The sequence below is a fragment of the Misgurnus anguillicaudatus genome, chromosome 8, assembly GCF_027580225.2.
Source record: "Misgurnus anguillicaudatus chromosome 8, ASM2758022v2, whole genome shotgun sequence".
In the NCBI taxonomy this organism is placed as follows: Eukaryota; Metazoa; Chordata; class Actinopteri; order Cypriniformes; family Cobitidae; genus Misgurnus; species Misgurnus anguillicaudatus.
In genome coordinates, this window is record NC_073344.2 from 32725615 (window position 1) to 32747847 (window position 22233).

At 36.4% G+C, this 22233-nt stretch overlaps 2 protein-coding genes across 3 annotated transcripts; both read right to left on the minus strand.

Moving 5' to 3' along the window:
- Window positions 1-270: 270 nt before the first annotated feature.
- LOC129451099 (caspase-8) lies at window positions 271-3519 on the minus strand. Its single transcript, XM_055214156.2, has 6 exons — window positions 3388-3519; window positions 2610-2929; window positions 2361-2401; window positions 2164-2269; window positions 1507-2005; window positions 271-1384 (listed from the first exon to the last, which is right to left on the minus strand). The coding sequence occupies exons 2-6, from the start codon at window positions 2914-2916 to the stop codon at window positions 1249-1251; spliced, it is 1089 nt and encodes a 362-aa protein (XP_055070131.2). The 5' UTR covers window positions 2917-2929; window positions 3388-3519; the 3' UTR covers window positions 271-1248.
- A 1209-nt stretch (window positions 3520-4728) lies between these two features.
- atg9a (ATG9 autophagy related 9 homolog A (S. cerevisiae)) lies at window positions 4729-13495 on the minus strand. Of its 2 annotated transcripts, none has more exons than XM_055213475.2 (16): window positions 13342-13495; window positions 12831-12889; window positions 12169-12309; window positions 11810-11853; window positions 11644-11708; window positions 11339-11488; window positions 11094-11235; window positions 8823-9571; window positions 8578-8731; window positions 8309-8488; window positions 7946-8185; window positions 7546-7781; window positions 7318-7435; window positions 6712-6889; window positions 6195-6357; window positions 4729-6103 (listed from the first exon to the last, which is right to left on the minus strand). In XM_055213475.2, exons 3-15 carry the CDS (start codon window positions 12269-12271, stop codon window positions 6209-6211), a joined length of 2508 nt encoding a protein of 835 aa, XP_055069450.1. In that variant the 5' UTR covers window positions 12272-12309; window positions 12831-12889; window positions 13342-13495; the 3' UTR covers window positions 4729-6103; window positions 6195-6208. The 2 variants fall into 2 exon arrangements, with proteins under 2 accessions (XP_055069450.1, XP_055069453.1); XM_055213478.2 differs by lacking the exon at window positions 13342-13495 and adding an exon at window positions 13020-13098.
- Between the last annotated feature and the right edge of the window lie 8738 nt (window positions 13496-22233).

Below are 22233 nucleotides of genomic sequence, written 5' to 3' on the forward strand. Positions count from 1 at the left end.
AACATTAATGGCATTAACCAAAACACTTACTTTGTAAGAACACAATGTTTTAGCATGAGAAGCTTGATGCTGTCTGGAGAACAAGCAACCGAGTGCCTCTCGCGGAAATTATTAGATGTTGATGGCTTACGTTTCTTTCCCGTCACAGAAAACCATCACAGGTTTGGCAATGCTATTAAAGTATTATTTTGTTTTGTTTGTTGATCACGAAGTACAAAGTAGATGAGGAAAACTAGGATTCCGTGTACTCAGCGCGCCGCCATGTTTGTTTACATTGCGTGAATGGTCCGCTGTAATATCAGAAATGGATTTATTGCGTTCTGTAAAAAAGGAGGACTGGCGTTTGTCGCATTTTGGGAAAAAAGGGAGAAAAGATGACAGAATATCACGGTGGGTATTGGATTTTGCGTAAAATTAATTATTTACTTTTAACTACTGACCTGATATAATACTGATTTTGGCAGTAACTAATTTTTTTAAAAAATGGCGTTTATCGCGTTTTGGAACCAAACTCTTCAAATCCTAGTTAATACCATGATAATACAGTTATCAAGATGTCATCTGGCCACAATAAAATGGATAGAAAACAAGAATCACATTTTTAACAGTTTGTGTAATTTGTGAAAACAATTGGAAATATTTAATCTTAGCACCTTTTTGAAAAAACATTAAAATGTTTTTTGGCTCAAAGTTTTGGTTCTCATTAAAAAAATGACATATTTTTAAGAAGAATATAAAAATCCTCTGTGGCTTGCATTTAGGATTAAAGGTGCAGTGTGTAATTTTTAGAAGGATCTCTTGACATAAATGCAAAATATTATACAAAACTATATGATCAGGGGTATATAAAGACCTTTCATAATGAACCGTTATGTTTTTATTACCTTAGAATGAGATGTTTTTATCTACATACACAGAGTCCCCTCACATGGAAGTCGCCATTTTGTGCCAGAAGCCCTCAACAGACAAACTTTTTTACTAAATTGTCTCAGACAATGACATGTATGTCTGGTGGCGGCTAACGCAGCTTCTCTATGTGTTTCGAAAGCAAGGGGTGAGCAGTGGATTGAGCCGTTGGTTGCAATGCGCAACCTCACCACTAGATGCGGCAAAAATTTACACACTGCACCTTTAAGGGAATTCAAGATTTTTGTCCATGACTTATGAAAAAAATCTAATTTACTGTATAAAACTTGATTTAATGGAATGACATAAGAAGCATTACATGTACTGTTGGACTTCATTGTTTCACGGTGTATTAGGTACAGGAAGAATCAGTTTCTTCCTCATGGCATCTTCATGGACAGGCATTTGTTTGCAACTAAACCCATGTTGGCTGACCTCATCTTTCACAAAAAGTAGTATTGTGTAGATGTCTGTACCCCTGAGAAAAGAAAAAATAAAACAGATGTTTTTAATATTACAAACAATTCTGTACAGATTTTACATACAATAACTGTATATTCTTGATATGGAAAATTTAGGGGAAATTCCCCAGTAACTTACAGAGGACAGTGTTTCTCTAGCTGCCGGCAAAGTGACTGAATAAACCAAGAGCCTGTATCTGCCCTTCTATAAGAGAGGTGACCATCGGTGGTTGATCTGGCGATGAGAAAATCAGAGTCAGCCGGAATTGAGACATCAAAACTCTCAGCATCCACCTCCAGCCCCGACTCCTCTCCTGACGGGTCATCTGCTTGGACTTTCACAATGTTTTGACTTCTGATCCCACGACAAGCTTGTATGATAAACAGTTTGGGCTTTCCAGCTAGGCTCTTACAGTTAATGCCATTGAAAGGTTCACGTATTTCATCAACAGAAACAACGGCCCCATCGATTCCATAGACTCCTTCCTTGCTGCCGTGGCTAAGGAGGCAGCATATGAAGCAGTCGCCATCTACTTTCTGGCCAAGGTCCATCAGGAGATCTTTCATTTGTGCTGCAGTTTTATTTCGGTGTACCACCACACGAAATCCCAACCAGTTGAAAACTTTGTTAAGAGACTCTGAGGGTAAAATATATAATGATTATCTATTTTATATAGATTAATTCTTAAAAACTTATTAAAACTAAATTTCATGGCTGTACTGTTATAGTCAAAGATCACTTTAAAATGATAGTTTGAATAGTAATGTCAAAGAAATGTTTAAAATAAAAACAAACTTTCGTCCATATCTGATCCAGGCCTGTCATTCATGGTTGCAAATTGTACATTGTTGATGATTACACAGGTACCACGTGGAATTTGCGATATTTGGTATTGCTTGATCTGAAATAGACACATATACATTAGTGTACAATAACTAAACATACTTGACTCTTTTATACCTTACTCTTAAACCTTTTAATTATTGAGTCACCTCTACTGATGTTTCATGGTTTGGATATTTCAAGCTGGTGTCTGTAAAACAAAAGCGGATGTCAGCATAAGCCACCAGTGTTTCTCAACCAGGGGCCTTATTTAATTTTTAAATAATTCAAATTATTATTATAAAATGAAGACTAGCATTAAACATAGCATTAGAACAAACATTAAAATATGCAATATCAAAATATGTCTTAGTGTTTGGTTAATTTCATAACAAAATGAATGTAAATTTACCATGTACCCCGGTTTGAAGGTTCAATAACGAAAAGAATCCTCAAATTTGGAAAAGTCTCCACTATATTGTCCTGTCTTAAGAGCTCTATGAATTTGCAGCAGGTTTCCTCTCCTTTGCTCATGAGTTTGTCGAGCAGATCGATGATCTTTTGCTCTCTCTTCCCGACATCTTTGAGGTTCCTGTACTCGCGCTGAGTTATAAGTTTTTCTTGCTGTGCGTGCTGCACGATGACGTCAGCTTCTTCACATAAAGTATCCACGAGGAAGACCTTATTTTGACGAATTCGCTCGCAGAACTCTTGTTTTGAGGCCATTGCTCATAATCAACTGTAAATAGAAGATGAGAGAATTAACATTTACATGTTCGGTACGCGATAATATAATGATAAAATAACTTGAAGTGCATAGAGGACATCATACAATGCTTTTATTAAGTTATTCACAACCCGTCATTTTTACAACCAAGACTGTATTGAAGTTTACGCCGTTACACTATTTCATAAAGTAAGACGTTTTTTATTCCTCTTAAAATCAATCAAACATAACTCTGAACTTGTGATAAAGATCTGTCAAAGTAACGTCAACGCTATACATCTCCAATGTCTTCCTGATATTCCTTTCGTTTTCTTTGTCTCAAACAAACTTATGAAAAAACGCTCTGTAGCTCATTTGCAAACATAATCTTTTCCACAATTAGCTTGCAAATGTCGAACTGTTTTGCTTTTAGTCATGTTACCATGAAGTAGTAGCATATTTTTGAACACATTTGATAATTTACCGCTCACCTTTAGTTTTCCTTGCAGATACTCGGAGTCGCGGTATGCCGCCTACATGGTTGGCGCGGTTGCCAGATATTCTGTTGTTGCCAGATATTGTAAATATGATTTTACAGTATGTATGTGGTTTTGTGCCAACAAAGGTAATACATTATTAAGCTTTGTAAGGGTTTAAACTTTTATCATCGAAAGTCATTGTGGTTTAGAGGGTAGGCTATACGTAGCTTAGCAATGACCTACTTTTACTTTAATAATGACTGAGAAGATGTTACAAGGATTTTATGTGGATTGTTTAGTATTTTTGTGGTATCATAGATTTGGCAAAAGTTAAAATATTAACTACTAAATAAATATTAAAGACTTATTTTTTATAATAATTAAGACACCCAATAAACCAACAATAAATTATTATTATTATTATTACTATTACTAATAATTAATTAATAATAATAATAATAACAATAAACTATTTCAACAATAGTCAACTTGACTATTTAACTGTATGGATATTTAATACACAATGCACTGGTAAAATACTGAGCATCTTTCTTAGGGAAAGTATTAGGGTGTAAATATTGAGGTCTGTAGGAATGGGGGGGGGGGTCCCTACCATTACAGACTTAGATATGAAAAGCAGCTTCTATTTACTGGTACATATCAGCTTACTGTTCCTGGTGGAGTATACTGCACTTAAAATACTAACTATATGTAATTAAATAATTACATATTATATAAGAATTACATTATTTTGTGGAGAAAAACTAATCATTTGTTACAGTTTCTATATTTCTGTTTCGAAAGTATAACAAAACATCCTGGATTTCTGTGTAACATTAAATACAATGTTATAGAGTGTAATAAATAATTATGTTATTAAAGAAACCCAACACTTTTTTTCTTTTATAATGAGGAAACTACAAGCCTAGACTACTAAAAAGTATACATGCAGAACCAAAATTTCCATCTCCCAATCAGTTGCTGCTTTATAAACCACGAATGACTAGCAATATAGATTATATAGTATATAATTATGAAGGTCCATCTATAATTTAAAGCGGTCAAAAATGCCCATAGTGGTTTCGAAATGGCCCACAAGTGTTCTGCTAGGTTATTATACATGCATCAACTTGTGTCCTCAAACTTCAAAGCAATGTTAGTTCAATATCATCAAATGGTGATTAAACATACAGTACTTGCAACATTTATTTTTAATCGTTGGTTCAGTCTAGACCAAAATAACAATTTGAAAGAAATATCACCTTACTATGTGGGATCCTAAAGTTATTTAGGTTTTTCTATATTGAATGGAGTGTGAATAAATTGTGAATAAGTGTGAGAAAACACACAGTATTATATTTAAGCGTAAATAATTTTTATTTTTGGGTGAACTAACCCATAAAATACACAAACTATTAAATACATTTTATTGATGAATTTACAACTGTACAAGATGCAAATATACAATACACTATAGAAAACTCAAAATTATGATAATGAAAGAACATTATGGAAAATGCACAGCTGCTGATGAGTAAGTTAAGGTCACAGAAGCTTTTTGCAGGCCATTATTACCAGCACATACTGATTCAAAGTCATGCACATTATACACTCTCTACACAAGCATGATGCATGCGAGCAATATGAAAGATGTTCAGTCACATTTTGCCTTTTTATAGTATTATGCTGTTCTATAAATAAGATTCACACAAGTAACATACAAGTTACACAAAGTTTTGTCTATACTTCCCCTTAGCAGATTGTGAAAATGGAGTGTGCAGAGACCTGCACGTTTCGCATGCTTTTTGGACAACGTCAGTAAAAACAAGACAGTCCTGAGATATCTAAAAAAATAACCCAATACACATCCACATCTAGTCTCATCAGACATTTTATTTTATGCACCTGAGCCAAGGGTGCTAACTGAACTGTTATTAACAAACGTTGGGATTTTGCTCTAAACACACAAAATACTGAATCTAAAACAGTATGTTTATAAAAGACCAAATATTATATCCAATTAGCCCACTGCCTTTAAACCATCCTTTGGATTACTAAAAGATAAAGTGCATTCTTATTTAATATTGTGCAAAAAATAACATAAGAGACAAAGAGAGAGCATGCGCCATTTTTATCAGTGCTTCAACGACCCTTAGTCATAAAAATCTATTTCTGAAAATAAAATCTTATTTTGCACAGCTTTGAAGCTCGTAATGGCACATTGCATATTATAATTCATTGTGTTCCTCGGCAAATTTCCTACAATAACACAGATCAGTTTTGACAAGAGAACTATAATGTGAAGGTTAAATAAACACCAACTAATAACCTGGATTTGACATTGCACTCAATGTTCCTTTTGGGAAAGTAATGTCAACACCCCCGCTTAATATTCCATTTTGTAAACAGACTTTTCGAATTACAATGAAAAGCCAAAAAACTTCTTAAAAGGAGAAAAAAAACTATTAGTAAATCTTTACAAATAAAATTATTTTACATAATCTGTCAGTTTTGTGATTGCTTAGTTTGATGAAGATTTGGGTATCTGATGATGTAATCCAGTGTAGTGGATTAAAGTACAAATCCCGTTTAAGATCAAATCTAACATGATGTCACAGTGTGACAATGTCTGAACTCTTCAGTGCTGTCCAAGAGTAAATAAATATAACTTGTGGTCAGTGTCCAAAAGTAAATGGATCCTATGACTTTCTCTTCATCCATGATGTACCTGTTAATTCACCAACAGAAAAAAGTGTATAAGAAAGAAAATAAATATGAATCAGGTAGATTCCTTGAAAGCTTTGCTTTAAAGTTTATACCTGTCGGTTGTAAGTTACACCTTATGGATCTGAGGTGGTAGCTCCTCCTCAGGCCCCTCTTCGGGCACTGGGGCGTGCTGCCGGCCCATTTGCGTCTCCTCAGACCATCCTCCCATGGGCATGCGAGGTGTCCTTTGGACTCGAGAGCTTCCGGAAATAAAATCTGTGGGAATACAGATTACAGATTGTCCTTCAACATGGCTCATCTATAACAAATATCCATATTTTACATGTTAAAAGCAAAATAATAGACTGAAAAGGGGTTATGCTAATTTAGTAAAAGCAACATGATTCGTCAAGTACGGTAGCCATATTCGAAATTTGACGTCTGCATTAAATAAATCCCAGTACTAAACACAAACACACCCGGAGCAGTGGGCACTTTTAAGTCAAGGGCATCTTAATCGCAAATTGCCGGACATAAGACTTGAACCTTCGGGTTACGAAACTGCAGCATAGTTACGAAACCCTGCCATTGCTTGTGCACATTTAAATCAAATGAATTATATTGAAGTACCTCTGCTCTGCTGTGCCGCCCCTTCCTGGTGTGAGGTGGAGGTACAAGGGAAAGTGCTGGAACGGGGAAAGTTGCGTGTCGACTCCAAGTCTTCATTGACACTCTCGCAGCTCTCATCACTTTCCTGCCGGTGCCAGGTGTGTCGAGATAGCTCACCGCGAGACTGCTGCTTATGCATCTAACCAAATACACAAGCAGTTTCATATAGTCACTTATAATGATAACACGCGACTGTTTGTAAATGAGAATAGGCTTTATGCCCAGCTGCACTACTTCCTGAACTTCAGCCAGCTCCTTGTTTCCGGTCATTATTGGACAAACTGATTATTCCAAGTGTGTCTGATTATTGTTGTTGTGAATACTGAGGTCAGGCACACCTGGATTAACCAGCCCGCCCAACAATGGCAGACAGGAAACTGTTTTCAGCCAGCTCCTTGTTTCCGGTCTGCCATCACTGGACAAACCGACTAATCCAGGCGTGTCTGATTATTGTTGTTGTGACTACTGAGGTCAGGCACACCTGGATTAATCAGTTGTCCAATAATGGCAGACAGGAAACTGTATACCTTGAATACAATTTCTCAATCCTAATGACAAATGCTTTACCTCGTGCATGAAAAGAGCATGAATGCTCATCTCTGTGGAGGCATATTCTGATAAGACCATACTGGTCAGCTGACCTTCCCAGGCACTACTGCCAGAGCTGATAGTACGGGCATCCGTGCTGCATGGGGACAAACAGAGTAAAAATGACTGAAACAGTACTCTAGTCAATAGTCCAAGCTACATGATGTACATTTCCTGAATATTTTAGATGTCAATGTCCCCTCTCACCCTGAGCCTGTCATGGCCCTCCCGGCCCCTACAGCTGGATGGTCAGGTCGTGGGAGCCTGGCAGATGGGTAGCTGCCCCGCAGATGTATACTAGCACTGATGGGAGAGAGAGATCGGAGGGCGGATGCCCCCTCACTCACTCCAATGGATACAGGATTGATGACGCCGTCTCGACCCAGATGTAGTGAGGACAGAGATGGGGGTCCCATCAGAAGATTCGCTATAAGACTGCGAGGCTGGAATGGAAAGAGAAAGATCCGGTGATCACAGGTGGTTTCACCTGAATAATACCTGTGACCATTTGAAGGAATTTTTATGACTAAATAAACCCCTTTCTATGGCAAAGATCAGATGCATGTAAAAAAAGAGAGATACTCAATCATTCATAAGCATTTTGTACCTCTGAATCAGACTGTATTGAATGAGTTGAGGCGAAGATAGGATTTTCTGGTATGATTCCCTGCTGCCCCCCAGTGGCTTCTCTTTGCACCTTCTCTTTCAGCTGGCTGATGAAATGGGTGCTCTCTCGAGGGGGTTGCCAGTGTGGGTTTGTGATAGCAAAGTGCATGAGCGACAATTCTGTCTTCCCATCCTCTGCTTGCTGATAGATGGACGCCTCTGTTTTTCCAGCAGACATCCACTACAAAAAACCAAATAGGAGGATATCAGTCACATTTTGGGTTAATCTGACTATGTCTGTCATACGTTGTTTCCTGGTGGACTGAGAAAAACTGCATGAAATATTTAGGTTGTTCGCCCTTACCGCCGGATGACCATGTTGACGGACGTCCATCTGTGCAAAAGAACAGGTGTCGCCCACGCCGACCACATCCACAGTAAAGTTTCTGAAGAAATCGATGATCTCCAAAGATTTACGCCGCAGGCAAAAAATTAGAATGAAGGGAGTGATGACAGGACTCAGCAGCTCTTCCAGAATGAATACCTATTACAAACAATAAAAGAGTAGGTGAGGTGGGGCGAGGTTGCAAATTTTATTGTTAGGTGACAATTGAATTTCACATCATGACTTACAGCCTTGTACTGAAAGAGCTGCGCAAACTCATCTCTGGTCTCGTAGCGGTGGGCGTTACCCTGCCAGTGATCAGGCATGTAGTGGACGTGTGCCAGGATTACTTTAAGCAGCTGCTCTGGACAGAACACCATATGCTTATCTGGGATAAAAGACCTGGAGCAGAATAAAGAAATCAATGATTAGATTTCACAGACAGGGTCACATATTTTGTATATTTTGTGTCGTCCAAATGTTATTTGCCCACCTGCAGACTGTGATGCACACTCCAAGTAATGTTATACTGCTTAGCACATGCTCCACGGCCAGTACGTCTTCATCATAAATGGTCAGAGCGATCAGTACAGCAAGTATGGATCCAGCAAAGAATGCCACGTTTTTGGCCACCACTGTGAGTAATGGTGACATGAAGCAGTTCATGTACTTGGAGGAGGCCTTGTAGCCCTTGCTGAGGCGTGACATCAGCTCATGGTCCAGTTCGTTAAAGTGTCTGAGGTAAAACCGGCCATACAAGGACCAGCATCGAGCGCCCAGACTTCCCGGCTCGCGCTTGATCACCTCGGTGTAGCTGAAGAACGCGTAGAGAATCTGCCAAATTAAAATGACTGGACACAGGAGAAGGTTGGCAATTCCGATCCACAAAATCCTCGAGCTTAGACGATCCGCCAGCTCCAAACGGTTTCCTCCACGTTTGTACTCTGGCTTCAGACTCCATTCGTTCTCAAAAAGAGATCCAGGGCCCCAGAAGAAAATCAGCTCAAAGTTGTACTTGAGACCACGGGTGTAGAAAACCGTGTTGCCCAACAGAGGTAACTGAAAACGTATGGGTAAAAGTGACTTATTGACCATAGCAACCATGTAGTTCTTAAAACGCAGTATTCGGTGATAAATATCGAGCTCTGTCAGTTCTTTTTTGTGGATGCAAATCTGATGCTCTTTCTGTATCTCCACAATCCGTGCTTGCACCTCCTGCCAGGTGAAATATGGAAGGTCTGTCTGCAAATACACAACGAACACAAACTCAGGGACCGTTTACATGATAAGGTTTTCAACTGTAAACAGTAACTTTTTTGTGGTTTGGCTATTTCGTTTACAGGACAATGGAGTTTTGGGGTCCTGAAAACGCACATTTTTGAAGACAGTTGTCTTGTTGTCTCCTATTGTAGATGCAACGTCATGCGCGTGTGCTAAATTTAGTCTATAGGCATGCGCTAGTATAACTGAAACAACAATGGCTGCCTAACTTGATTGAATTTTCTGAATGTTATTCACTCATATAATGACCATTGAAATTGAACATTAAACTAGTGATGTTTCTTTTTCATTTTCAATGAGTTCCAATTCATTGCTTTTTCTTGTTCTCTTTTGATTGACATGATATCTCGGCCATGATTATCGACTGTTTTTAAACTATCGTCCGATAGTATGTAAAATTGTTTTTTTTCTGACCGATACCAATTATTTCTCCGATATATCGATGCATCTCTAGTGGTAGTGCTGGGCAAAGATTAATCGCATACAAAATAAAGGTGTTTTTTTTTTTTAAATATATAAGTGTGTGTAATTATTATGTATATATAGACGGTTTCATCGGACACACGTGATACACGTCTGGATCTGAACTTTACTTCCGGTTTCATTTTTTTAATGGTCTGACTAGTTGCTAAACTGATCTCTTGAACAAATGCCTCGTCAAATATAACAAATGTTTTGGTTTCCTAGGTAATCTATGTGTTGTTTTTTTGCTTGTTATATAAATAAACTACGTTTAAAGAACTTTGTTGTTATTTCTTAGCGGAGTTTACCGGAAGTTACGTGCGGACCGTGACAGCCGCTTGTTTATGTTGTTACTGCTGAAACAGTCTATAAATACACACACATTCATGTTTGTGTTTAAGAAACATTTACATGTGTGTGTGTGTGTGTGTGTGTGTGTGTGTGTGTGTGTATTTATTTCTATTTTTATATATTCTTTATTATATAAAAGTAAAAAAAAAAATATATATATATATATAAAAACAAACATTTTCATGTGTGTGTGTTTAAATATACAAAATAATTACACACAGTACACACATATATATTATGCAAATATGCAGTTTTATTTTGTATGCAATTAATCGCTCTTAATCTTTGCCCAGCACTAGTCGTTTTTTTTTTGACAGCGTTGTTGTGTGTACGTGAAAAAAAACATTTAAGATTTTTGCTATAATGTCGTCGAATAAAGGTAGCCTCAGTCTTTATATTTACCAAAGTCTAAAGGTTCGGGGTTCGATTCCCAGGGACCACACATACTAAATAAAATACTAATAAAATACTAATAAAAATGTATACCTTGAATGCACTGCAAGTTGCTTAGGATAAAAGTGTCAATGTTATAAAATATGTTAATGTGAAGTATAAATATATATATATATATATATATATATATATATATTAGTAAACACTTCAAATAAGAATTATATTCTTTTTCACTGCTAAAACTTTTAATAAATGTGAAAAGTAGCAAAAAGCTCACCGTGGTGATTTTTAGGGCATTGATATAGAACGAACGGATCTCCCAGTAGCAACAGATGTTGTAGAAAAACTTGACAAGACGATGGAGCCAAAAGACCCCTGATATGATAATGATGAATATGACCAAAACGTTGTTCCGGATCCTAAAACATAAGTAAAAATGAACATTCCATGATAAGCCAATTATAATCGTATTTCTAAAATTAATGAGCATGTCATTTATAAAGTTTAATAATGTGCACCTACCGAGCACTGCACACATCCACTGGAAGAAAGGCATCTGGGAGTGTAACCTTTGACGAATCGGTGTGATTAACAAACTTGTTTGCAAAGAGTATGTCATAGTCCACGCAGTTACCCAGGAACACTGTGAATGCCACCACAAACACCAGTTGCCTGAAACAAAAATTGGACATATTATATAATAGTTCGGTTGGATATTTATGCCACCTGTAGAGATGTACAGTAATGCTATAACTATAGTTGTGCAATAACAAGCATTTACTGTATACTAAGAATGTAAATAAAGAATAAATTGATCAGTTGCTTGCACAAGCTCAAATATTTCACCCAGGAGCATACAAGTAAATCCATTCTTCTGGTGTAGATTATAGACGTATTAAACATTAAGAAAAATATGGTTGCAGCACCTTCATGTAAATATAAAAATATATTACACCCATAATCAAACTATTCATCTGAATGCATAAAGGATATTCTTTGGAAGAACAGGTCCAGATTTTCAATGTGGTGCCATGGAGCTGCAATAAAAATAAGGCATAAAAATTAAATACAAAAAATGTACAATTTATTGTATTGTTTGCATACTTGTAATTTGTGTCTTCTATTTGCATGGCTTTGTTAGTACAATCATGTTGTGTAATTGTAAACATGTTTGTATTGATCTATGACTCTGTGACTGCAGTATAGTGCCTGTATGTGTAAATGTGCACTTTTATAAACAAACTTTTTTTAATTATAGACATTACATGGTATTGTAAGATGCAAAATACAACACATATTTTGGCAAACAAACTGTATTGCTTTATGTATAAGTGTGGGGTCTTGTCTCTTACATTTGGATCCCTCTGGAACATGCACCAGCAGATTCTCTTCTCCTGGAGGTGAGTCACTATAGGACGCCTCCAGGCGCTGGTACTCTGTGTCAAAGTGGGCCATCCCCTAAAACTCCAGTCAGGCACTATCCCTTCTGATGCCTTAAAAATATGTTTCAAACATTATAGTTTGTTCAACTATAACATACTAAACTGTACAGTAAATTGTAGCATATTGTAACCAGTTGTAACCCGTATTCTGTAATATTAGCTACAGTGAATTGTTAAATTATAATGTATACAGTCGCAAGCTTTAGTAACTACTATAATAAACTGTAGTAAATGTGGTATAATGTAGTGTATTATAGCAATTACTACACTATGTTAATAACAACTGCTCTGTCTGTAGTGAAACACAGCAGCCCACAAAAACATGTCAGGAGTCGGACACTACACTGACCTCATTGCACAACACAGCGGGACGATAATAAACATGAACTAAGCCTTATGACATAAGAACCAACAAAATATATGATGAAACCACTAACCATTAACGTTATTTGCAATGTGAACAACATTAAGCTAGCTGTCTCACAACAAAACAATGCCTGTATGTTACCGGAAGGAACATCTCCAGGTTTAAAATGTAAATGTATCATTTTATCATCAGGTTCGCAACTTACCTTGTACCTCCCGCCATTTCATAAAAAGCAAAAAGATTACAGGGGCAATTCCGCTGTCCCTAAATGGAATAGCATAAATAGCATACATGTAAACACATGCAGTCCACTGCTAACTAAAAGCACAAAATTACCCTAGGTACAGTAACCTTTATAAAAGTATGCATATACGCACATTCCCCGATTTAGTACCTCGTTTAAAATCATATTAACCCTGACTGAAGATATTAGGTGTGTTCGACTTCAAATGGCGCTGCGCATACCAATAGAGCTTTTAACCTCGAAGTACCGCGAGAGCGAATCAAAAACTGAACACTTTCCAATCTCTCTCGCGGTACTTTGATGTCACGCCACGATCGGACTGCGCAACCAGGAATGAAGTCGGAAAAAAACCACCTAATGGTAATGTCAACAGACGGTTTAGGAAAAAATACTAGGAGCGTCATCATTTTTGGAAACACCTACAAATGCAGCAAGAAACAGATTTAAAAGAAGATGAAATTGGAATGCTTACCTCATGCGAGTTTGAGAAACAGTAAATTATGATCGCCCTCTATTTTGAATGTCAATTTCTCTTTTGTTTTTCCATGTGAAGCATTTTTGGTTTCGTTTCTTTGCGCAATATACAGATGCGGCGTCAGCCGTGTGACACATTTACTGTCCAATCAACAGCAGGTTTGGGTGCGAAGGAGCCAATAGGATCAGGAGGCGGGTGTTCCGTTCAATGGAATCAAAGAAAAGTATGAAATCAACATTATGAATTTACTTTATTCCACACGTACGGTACAACCATATTCATAGTTATTTTTAAAAAATATATAATTGTACCACGTAATTAAATTAAATAGTGAGTATTGTTAGATTTTAATATTTCAGAAAGTTTTCATATCAGTGCAACAAATAAAAAGAAAGTTTAAAAAAAATTTAAGGTTATGCTGTACAAAAAGCCATTTTATGTCGAAATGTTTGGTTTTATCTTGTTGGTTTGATGATATTTTCTAAAGTTCATACTTGTAGATAAAATGTACTAGTCTTTACAAGGTCTGAAATGTCAAATGCTTAGTACATTTATGAAATGTTCTTAACTCAGTACTCCATCCTGTAAACATCATTGGAATGTTGCTCAGATTCAGACATCAAATTTGTGGATAAGGTCTGTGCATTTAACCTGAGCAATATTTTATGGTGGCCTCGAGGTGCAAAAATAAATTACAATGGTAAATTACTTATTTACAGGATTAAAAACAAATTTACAAGGTTTTGTAACAAATTTACCAGTTTTTTAACAAATTTACAAGTTTTTTAAATAAATTTACAAGTTTTTTAACAAATTTACAATGAGTGAACAAATTTACACGTTTTTTTAACAAATTTACAATGACTGAACACATTTACAAGTTATTTTTTTAACAAATTTACAAGTTTTTTAACAAATTTTTCAATGAGTGAATAAATGTACAAGTTTTTTTAACAAATTTACAATGAGTGAACAAATTTACAAGTTTTTTTTTAACAAATTTACAAGTTTTTTAACAAATTTACAATAAGTGAACAAATTTACAAGTTTTTTTAACACATTTACAATGAGTGAACAAATTTACAAGTTTTTAAAACAAATTTACAATGAGTGAACAAATATACAAGTTTTTTAACAAATTTACAATAAGTGAACAAATTTACAAGTTTTTTTAACACATTTACAATGAGTGAACAAATTTACAAGTTTTTAAAACAAATTTACAATGAGTGAACAAATATACAAGTTTTTTAACAAATTTACAATGAGTGAATAAATTACAAGTTTTAAAACAAATTTACATTTATTTTTGCCTTTCCAGGCCACAATAATATTTTATGTAATCTTAAAAAAATTAAAGAATTTTTATTGCACGCACAGGACTATACTTCAAGTGCTTTGCCAGATCGTCTCGTTCACCCGCACCAACACTACGAATTTATACCGACAGCTCCCGAACTTTTTTGAAATGTTTAAAAATTATCGGGAGGTCGTGAGGTGCTCGTAAACTGCTCGGCTCGGCTCGTAATTCCTCTTACACGGTGCGAGCCGCGACCATACAAGCATGAACGATTTGCTCCCGAGAAAAAAATCGATTGCGAGCCCCTACTTTTTAAACAACTTCTGTAATTTAATAAAGCAATCTACTAAAATCTGCAACAGGGCTCAAGCAGATGGAAGCAACCAAACATGTGGGCAGAACAAAAAAGACCTTCTGTGTTGGTGACATTGTGACAAAAAGTAACTTGCAACTAACCATATGGTAACTGTAATATATTATTAAAAATTTCTCTAGCAATTAGTTACACTAGTTACCAGGGAAAGTAATATTATTACAATAACTACAGTAGCTTTTAGTATTAGCTTGTGTATTCATAAGAGCATACCTGCACAAAGACTCATAAGGAAGAAAAGTGACCAGTGTGATCAGTTGTATCCTTTGAAATTCGTCATTTTAAAGAGCCCATTGAAGTGAAGTTTTGAGCACATCGGTTTGAAATTATCCTTTAATATGACGGCCATAATTGTTTCACTTTAAAATGCCCTTCGGAAGGGGAAATCAACGTTGAATAGGCTTTATGCCCCGCTGCACTACTTCCTGAACTTCAGCTGTTAATTTAAACTGATTAATCCAGGTGTGTCTGATTATTGTTGTTGTGACTACTGAGGTCAGGCACACCTGGATTAATCAGTTTGTCCAATAATGGCAGACAGGAAACAAGGAGCTGGCTGAAGTTCAGGAAGTAGTGCAGCTGGGCATAAAGCCTATTACCTTTCGGTTTTGCAAAAAAAATCAACGTTGATTTCACGACGTTGTTTCAGCGTCACACTTTTAACATGTTTTAGCACTTTTAACAACGTCACTACCACCCATCCATTCTGGCTCATGCTGTACGACAGCATCTAAAGAGGAAAAAACACAAGTTAATTTTATTTTCAAAAAATGCTGCATTTTTGCCCATGTATAAAAAATCGTGTTATTGCACATCAGAGTAAGATGCGTGTTCTTTAATGGTCTGACATGAAACATTGCATAGCCATCTGATGAAGGAAGAAAGCTGTTTTAGGGGAGACGCTTCACCAAAAAAAAGGTAAAGTACGGATTTCTATTACAACATGGTAGCTTGGTGGTGCATTACCACATTTACCACAATGCATGACAATTTAAAAACTTATGATTAAAGCCATAATACATAAAGATAGAAAAAAAGAAATGCTGTTATGTACACCACCACAAAGACCCTTTTTGTCTGTCAATAAAAGCCTCTTTAAAACGTGCATCAACATCCACTCTGAACTATGAATTAACTTGTGTCTCTGTCTACTGAAAACAAAGGGTTTGAAATATGTAATACCTCAAAATTGGAATAGAAGAATGGGTGTATGTAACGTGGCCAAAGTAAAACCACACACTTGCAACTCTGGAAATATGGAAACAGCTTTGCCTGGTTATGTAATGTCTCCCCCGTGTGGACAGTTGTTGCATCATCAATTGACTGTCTTCTGTAAAAATTGTTCAAACTTGTGTTCACTTGATAGTGCTTTTATCCATTATATATACACACATATATCTATATATATAGTATATAGGTTGTGGCTAAAGGAATAGCTGGTAAATCAATCCTCATGCATTAATTGTGTCAGGAGAAATATGTGATCTCTGTCATACCACTGACCGTAATCCATCTTTCCCGTAATCCTAGTCATTATGAAAGTCAATTCAAAACATGCTAATTGAACCTGGAGGGTGTGGAATGGAGACCAAACATGTATGCTAAAACACCATTTAGAAAAACAGTACCGCTCAGGGTCCATGCTTAAACCACACTACACACAGTAACATTTAACATGTTGCATATGCCCTGAATGACTGTACCAAAGTGACCTTCATCCGTGTATTAGCGTTATTGAGGGCAGATTCAGATGAAATCCTGTCACACTGAAACTCACAAGAGCAATGATGGGGAAAAGGAGGTAAGTGGAGACCCCTTTTACCCAGCAATGAAGTCATTCCTCCGGGGACACTTAATTAAATTGAACTCCAGCTGGCTGGTGGTAACAACATGCATGATCCATGCACACACGCTTTTATTCTTTTAGTGTCCTGTTGTCCTTAACCCATAAAAAAGAATGGGGCAGAAGCATTGGTCTGAATTTGTGCATGTTTCCTTCCTACTGTAAATCTCCTTTTGGAGAGAAAACAGCGGAGAAATTATGTAAAGTCTTAATTGACTTTAGTGCTCAAAAGATTCTTCTGTTTTAGGTTTTGGGTTAGTTAGTAGCTATATTATAGAAAATAATAATAGTATGATAAAGTTGATAACAGTTGCATAAGTCTCTGTTCACACATCACGTAAATATATTCATGTATGATCTTTCCTTCTGGCTTTGTATATAATATCAAAACATGCACATAATGTAGAAAGAAACTATTGTAAAAAGCCACATGGTGCAGTATGTACATTTTAGTGGCATCTAGTGGTGAGGTTATAAATTTCAACCAACGTTTCAGTCCACTGTTCACCGAAACGCATAGAGAACCTACGGTAGCCGCCACCAGACAAGCATGTCATCTTCGGAGACAACTTGATAAAAAAAGTTTGTCCGTTAAGGGCTTCACAAGATGGCGACTTCCATGTAAGGGGACCCTCGGTGTATGTAGATAAAAACGTCTCTTCTAAGGTAATAAAAACATAACGGTTCATAGTAAAAGGTCTTTATACACCACTGAAAACATAGTTATGTATTTTATATTGCATTTCTGTCAAAAGATCCTTATAAAAGTTACACACTGCACCTTTAATCTCTTTAGCATGTAGTTTACATAATTGTGTATCTCTAAATAAGCAAACATTGCGCACATTTAATAAACAATCTCTCATAAGCCGCTTTGAATAAAAGCATATAAATGTAAATGAGAAGAACGCATCTGCTGGAGGAATAAATGTGTACCAATATAATAACGCTGTCAGATTTTTTGCAAATTCAACATGATGATCAATGACAATGATGTCTGAGATCATAAAACACCCTCACCCATGTCTATCGCAGCCCCATTATATTGTATTTCCAGACACAACTCCAACCACTTAACTACATTCTCGTGGCTGTCTGGTCCAGTAATGGCTATTGATTAATCCAAGATCAATACTGAAAGAGTTTTTAGGTCTGTGGATTTAAAATGGTTAAAAAAAAGGTTACCAAAAAAATGGTTACCAAAAATTCTGTAGAAATTACAGTATTACTCGGTATTACTGGCAGCTGGTGCCAGTAACTACTGTAGATTTTACATTTATGTTATTTACTGGCAACAGTTTGTTCAAAGTTAAATGAACATCAAACATTTTCATTTTCATCTTCTACAGTAAGTTACTGGCAACCAACGGCATAATTACAGCTATTTTTTTAACAGTGTTTGTTTTTACAGTGTTTGATTTTTTTACAGTGTTTGTTTGACTTGAAGTATCTGTTAATTCACAGTATTCGAAGGATTTATAGTAATGGCTATTGGCTACTGCCTTTGATTGATAATGATCTGTTTGTTTCTCACCCAATGACAAGAAGAGTACCGACAGGCTTCTGGGCACAGATACAACTTCAGCCCTGAAATGTAAGAATGCAGGAGGAGAGAGCACAAAGAAGAAAATTAAATGATTTTAAATAAAAAATAAGTTTCATGAAATTAAAATGTGAGTTTGTACATGTACATTGTTGTTGAATTTTTATGGATTCTTAAAAAGGGAAAGTCTCACCTAAAAAGTTCCCACTTAGGGACAATCCCTGGTCCATTATGGATAATATACCATGCTTAAAGGGATAGTTAACTCAAAAATGACTATTCTGTCATCATTTGCTTACCCACAAGTTGTTTCAAACCTGTATAAAGTTTAGTACAAATTAATATATTTTGAAGAATTTTTGGAACCAAGCAGATCTGGGGCACCACTGCCTTAAAGAAAAAAAATAATACTATGGAAGTCAATGGTGCCCCAGATCAGTTTGGTTTCAAATTAAATTCAAAATATCATTTGTGTTCAGCAGAACAAAGACATTTCTACAGGTTTGGAGCAACATCAGTAAATAATGACAGAATTTTAATTTTTTGTGAACTATCCCTTTAAAGTTAATCAACAGCATATTTTATTGTCATGGAAACATGGCATCCATGGTTACATAGCTTGTCAATGATGGTAAATTGTTATGATTATCTTCTTTGTCTTTCTTTCTTCACTTTCAGGAGCTCTTCTTCATGTTAGAATTCAAGTCAGAAATGGCTGCACCTTACGCTCTAAGAAATGCTGGGTTATTTTAAACCCAGTGTTGGGGACAATTGCAACTGTTGAGTAAAATTGACCCAGAAAATGTTTATATTTGACCAAACAGCGGGTTAAAGCAGCCCAGTATTTTACGTTAAAACATCCCAGCATAGGTTAAATTTCAACACACAGGTTAAGTTTGTCCCTTTTTGACCCAGTGCTTGGTTAAAAAATAAGTGAGTGCACAGAATGAGTGCACAGGATGTTTAATTGGAATTTAAAAAGATGGAAAAAATCCAATACAGTTTTGATAGCAAAAGAATTCCAACATGTTTTGGATTAAAATATTCTTGAGCTTATGAAAGAGCGTTCTTCAAAATTAATGTATTTCCAAGTGGTCCGTAAATAAATTTAGCATTCTAAATATAATAAAATGTGTATTAAAAAGCCATTTCTATATGTGCCATTTCAAAGATCAAAAAAATCTTTGCTGCATAATTCTAAAAGTTGCATAACCTGTTATTCACACAGTCCAAATGCATCCTCATATTGCACAAAAATGGTTGAAATGATGATAGTCCTACCTCAGGGCTTGTCATATAGCATATCAAATTCTTCTCATCTATCCATTAAATGCCACACAATGACATCACCCTCCAATTGATAGCACATTAAAATGACATTTGATTCCTATGTCCAGATTGTCCATACGACTGTTGCTGTCTATGTGTTGCAGTTTTCTCTGAGTCTGGGGACCTTCCAGTGTATGTGTTTCTTGTTTTACTGTTTTAGGGCACCTCATGGGCATAATGAAACATGGGCTTGTTGAAAACAAAGCATCAGGTGACTTATTAACTTCTTTTCTTTTCATCCTGTATTAAGATGTCACAGTAGGAGAGTGATGACAGCGAAGGGGGAACCATATGTAACAGCCCACCACACTTAAAAATAGTCCAGCCCCATTCAGCAGGATGGAACAAAAGATACAGGCTTCCTCTGAACGTGAGGCTCTGTTACTGTGGTGTGACCCTGGCCCGTGTCCCACAACAGGAGGCAGGGGATAAAAGACTTGAGGAGACAAAGAGGCGGCTGCAATCCGGGTGTTATGCTGCAGGCCAGACCGCTGACTGGGAGAGGCCCCTAAAACCTCCAGGGCCTCCATACAGTGACAGGCAGGGGCCACACAATAGAGGGGCCCAGACAGGGGAGGCTCACACTTGGGTAGGGTAAACCACAGCTGGGCCACTGTAATCTTACCATCTGGAGGACAAAAGAACATGGGTAGTTTTAGTTATAGTTAAATAGATAAACAGAAATGTTATTTTGGTTCTTTGTTGCAAAGAAAATCATTCAATATTAAGAAGTTAAAAGTGACAGAGAATGAAAAAAACTGCTAGACGCTCTTAACATCTCTGTCTCATAGAAATTCCTCCTTTAGAAATGTCCGCCAGAAAATGGCCCAATCTGAACAACGGATACATATTTGGTAAAATGCATCTCACTGCCCCTCCACTCTCATTTAATTCCCTCCCTTCAAAATAATTTGTGGCGAAGTTTACATTCTTTTGAGTGGCAGCAAAGGCAGCCAATCAGTGTCAAGTGCTGGCATTTCATCTAAAATTTAATATAGCTTTCTGAGAGAGGTTTTTAGGAAGCTTCTATTGCATTACAGACCCAACCAAAATTTTTATTTTAATTAAAATTATTCTATTATTCGTTTAATCATTCTATGTCACCTTTAAGTTCATGTGATGTCACTAACAGTATAGCTGATATATTTATTATGAGAAAAAGAAGAAATCTGAAAAGGTGTATTTGTTTACATATTTCTGTAAAGTGATACATTTGCCCTGATATTTTACCTTCAGATGCAGAAAGATGAATAAATACAAAGTTATAAAATTCAAATGTGTGTGTTTGTGGTAAGACTATTTAAAATGATTAATTATCATTATTTAATGCTAATATTATAAAAAAAAAGAGGAGTAAGCATTTTCTTTTTATGTGACAATAAAAGCAAAAATTTACTGAACAAAGACAGGACCCTTGTAGACCCTACACTCTCAGAAAAAAGCTACAAGACGTTATAAAAGTTGTCCCTGGCGCAGTACCTTTTCAAAAAGTACACTTTTGTACCTAAATGGTGCATATTGGTACCTCTAAGCCTAAGGTACACATTGATACCTTCGTGGTACATATTTTTAAAGGTGCAGTGTGTAATTTTTAGAAGGACCTCTTGACAGAAATGCAAAATAATATACAAAACTATATTATCAGGGGTGTATAAAGACCTTTTTATAATGAAACGTTATGTTTTTATTACCTTAGAATGTTTTTTATCTACATACACAGAGGGTCCCCTTACGTGGAAGTTGCCATTTTGTGCCGCCATGTTTCTACAGAAGCCCTTAAAAGACAAACTTTTTTTACTAAGTTGTCTCCATCAATTACATGTTTTTTTCCGGTGGCGGCTACTATATCTTCTCTATGCGTCTCAAAAGTGAGGGGTGAGCAGTGGAATGAGCCGTTGGTTGCAATTCGCAACCTCACCATTGGATGCTGCTAAAAATTACACACTGCGCCTTTAAAGGGATAGTTCAGCCAAAAATGATATTAAACCCATGATTTACTCACCCTGAAGCCGTCCGAGATGCATATGTCCCGCATTTTTCAGACGAACACATTTTCAGTTAGTTTAGAAAATGTCTTATATCTTTCAGCTGCTAAACAGTAAAGTTACGGGGTCCACGTACTTCAAGTCCAAAAAATTTGCACATATCCTTCCCCAAAGAATTCCAAACGGCTCCAGGATGATAAACAAAGGTCTTCTAAGGGTAATCCGTGCAGTGTTGTTGTAGAAATGTCCACATTAAAAACTTTATAAAAGAAAATAACTAGCTTCCGGCAACGCCACCATCTTAGACTCCTCTGTATTCAGGAGAGAGTATTAGCATAGTGTACGCACTTGTCTTAGTGACGTGTGACAAATTCGGAGGGCGGGGGCACAGAGCAGCAGCAGAGTAACCTCCGTAAGCTGCGTAAGCTCTCATCCTAAATGCGGACGCGACTATAAAGTTTTAAATGTGGATATTTCTACACTAATTACCCTCAGAAGGCCTTTGTTTATCATCGT

Excerpts from the sequence above, each read along its gene's own strand:
- LOC129451099 (XM_055214156.2), bottom strand. The coding sequence starts at position 2,916 with ATGGCCTCAAAACAAGAGTTCTGCGAGCGAATTCGTCAAAATAAGGTC. Across the intron at positions 2,402-2,609 it reads TATTGAACCTTCAAACCGGG|ACACCAGCTTGAAATATCCA; the intron begins GTACATGGTAAA and ends TTTGTTTTACAG. Across the intron at positions 2,270-2,360 it reads ACCATGAAACATCAGTAGAG|ATCAAGCAATACCAAATATC; the intron begins GTGACTCAATAA and ends TGTCTATTTCAG.
- atg9a (XM_055213475.2), bottom strand. The coding sequence starts at position 12,271 with ATGGCCCACTTTGACACAGAGTACCAGCGCCTGGAGGCGTCCTATAGT. Across the intron at positions 8,489-8,577 it reads AGCTCTTTCAGTACAAGGCT|GTATTCATTCTGGAAGAGCT; the intron begins GTAAGTCATGAT and ends TGTTTGTAATAG. Across the intron at positions 7,782-7,945 it reads CAATACAGTCTGATTCAGAG|CCTCGCAGTCTTATAGCGAA; the intron begins GTACAAAATGCT and ends TTTCCATTCCAG.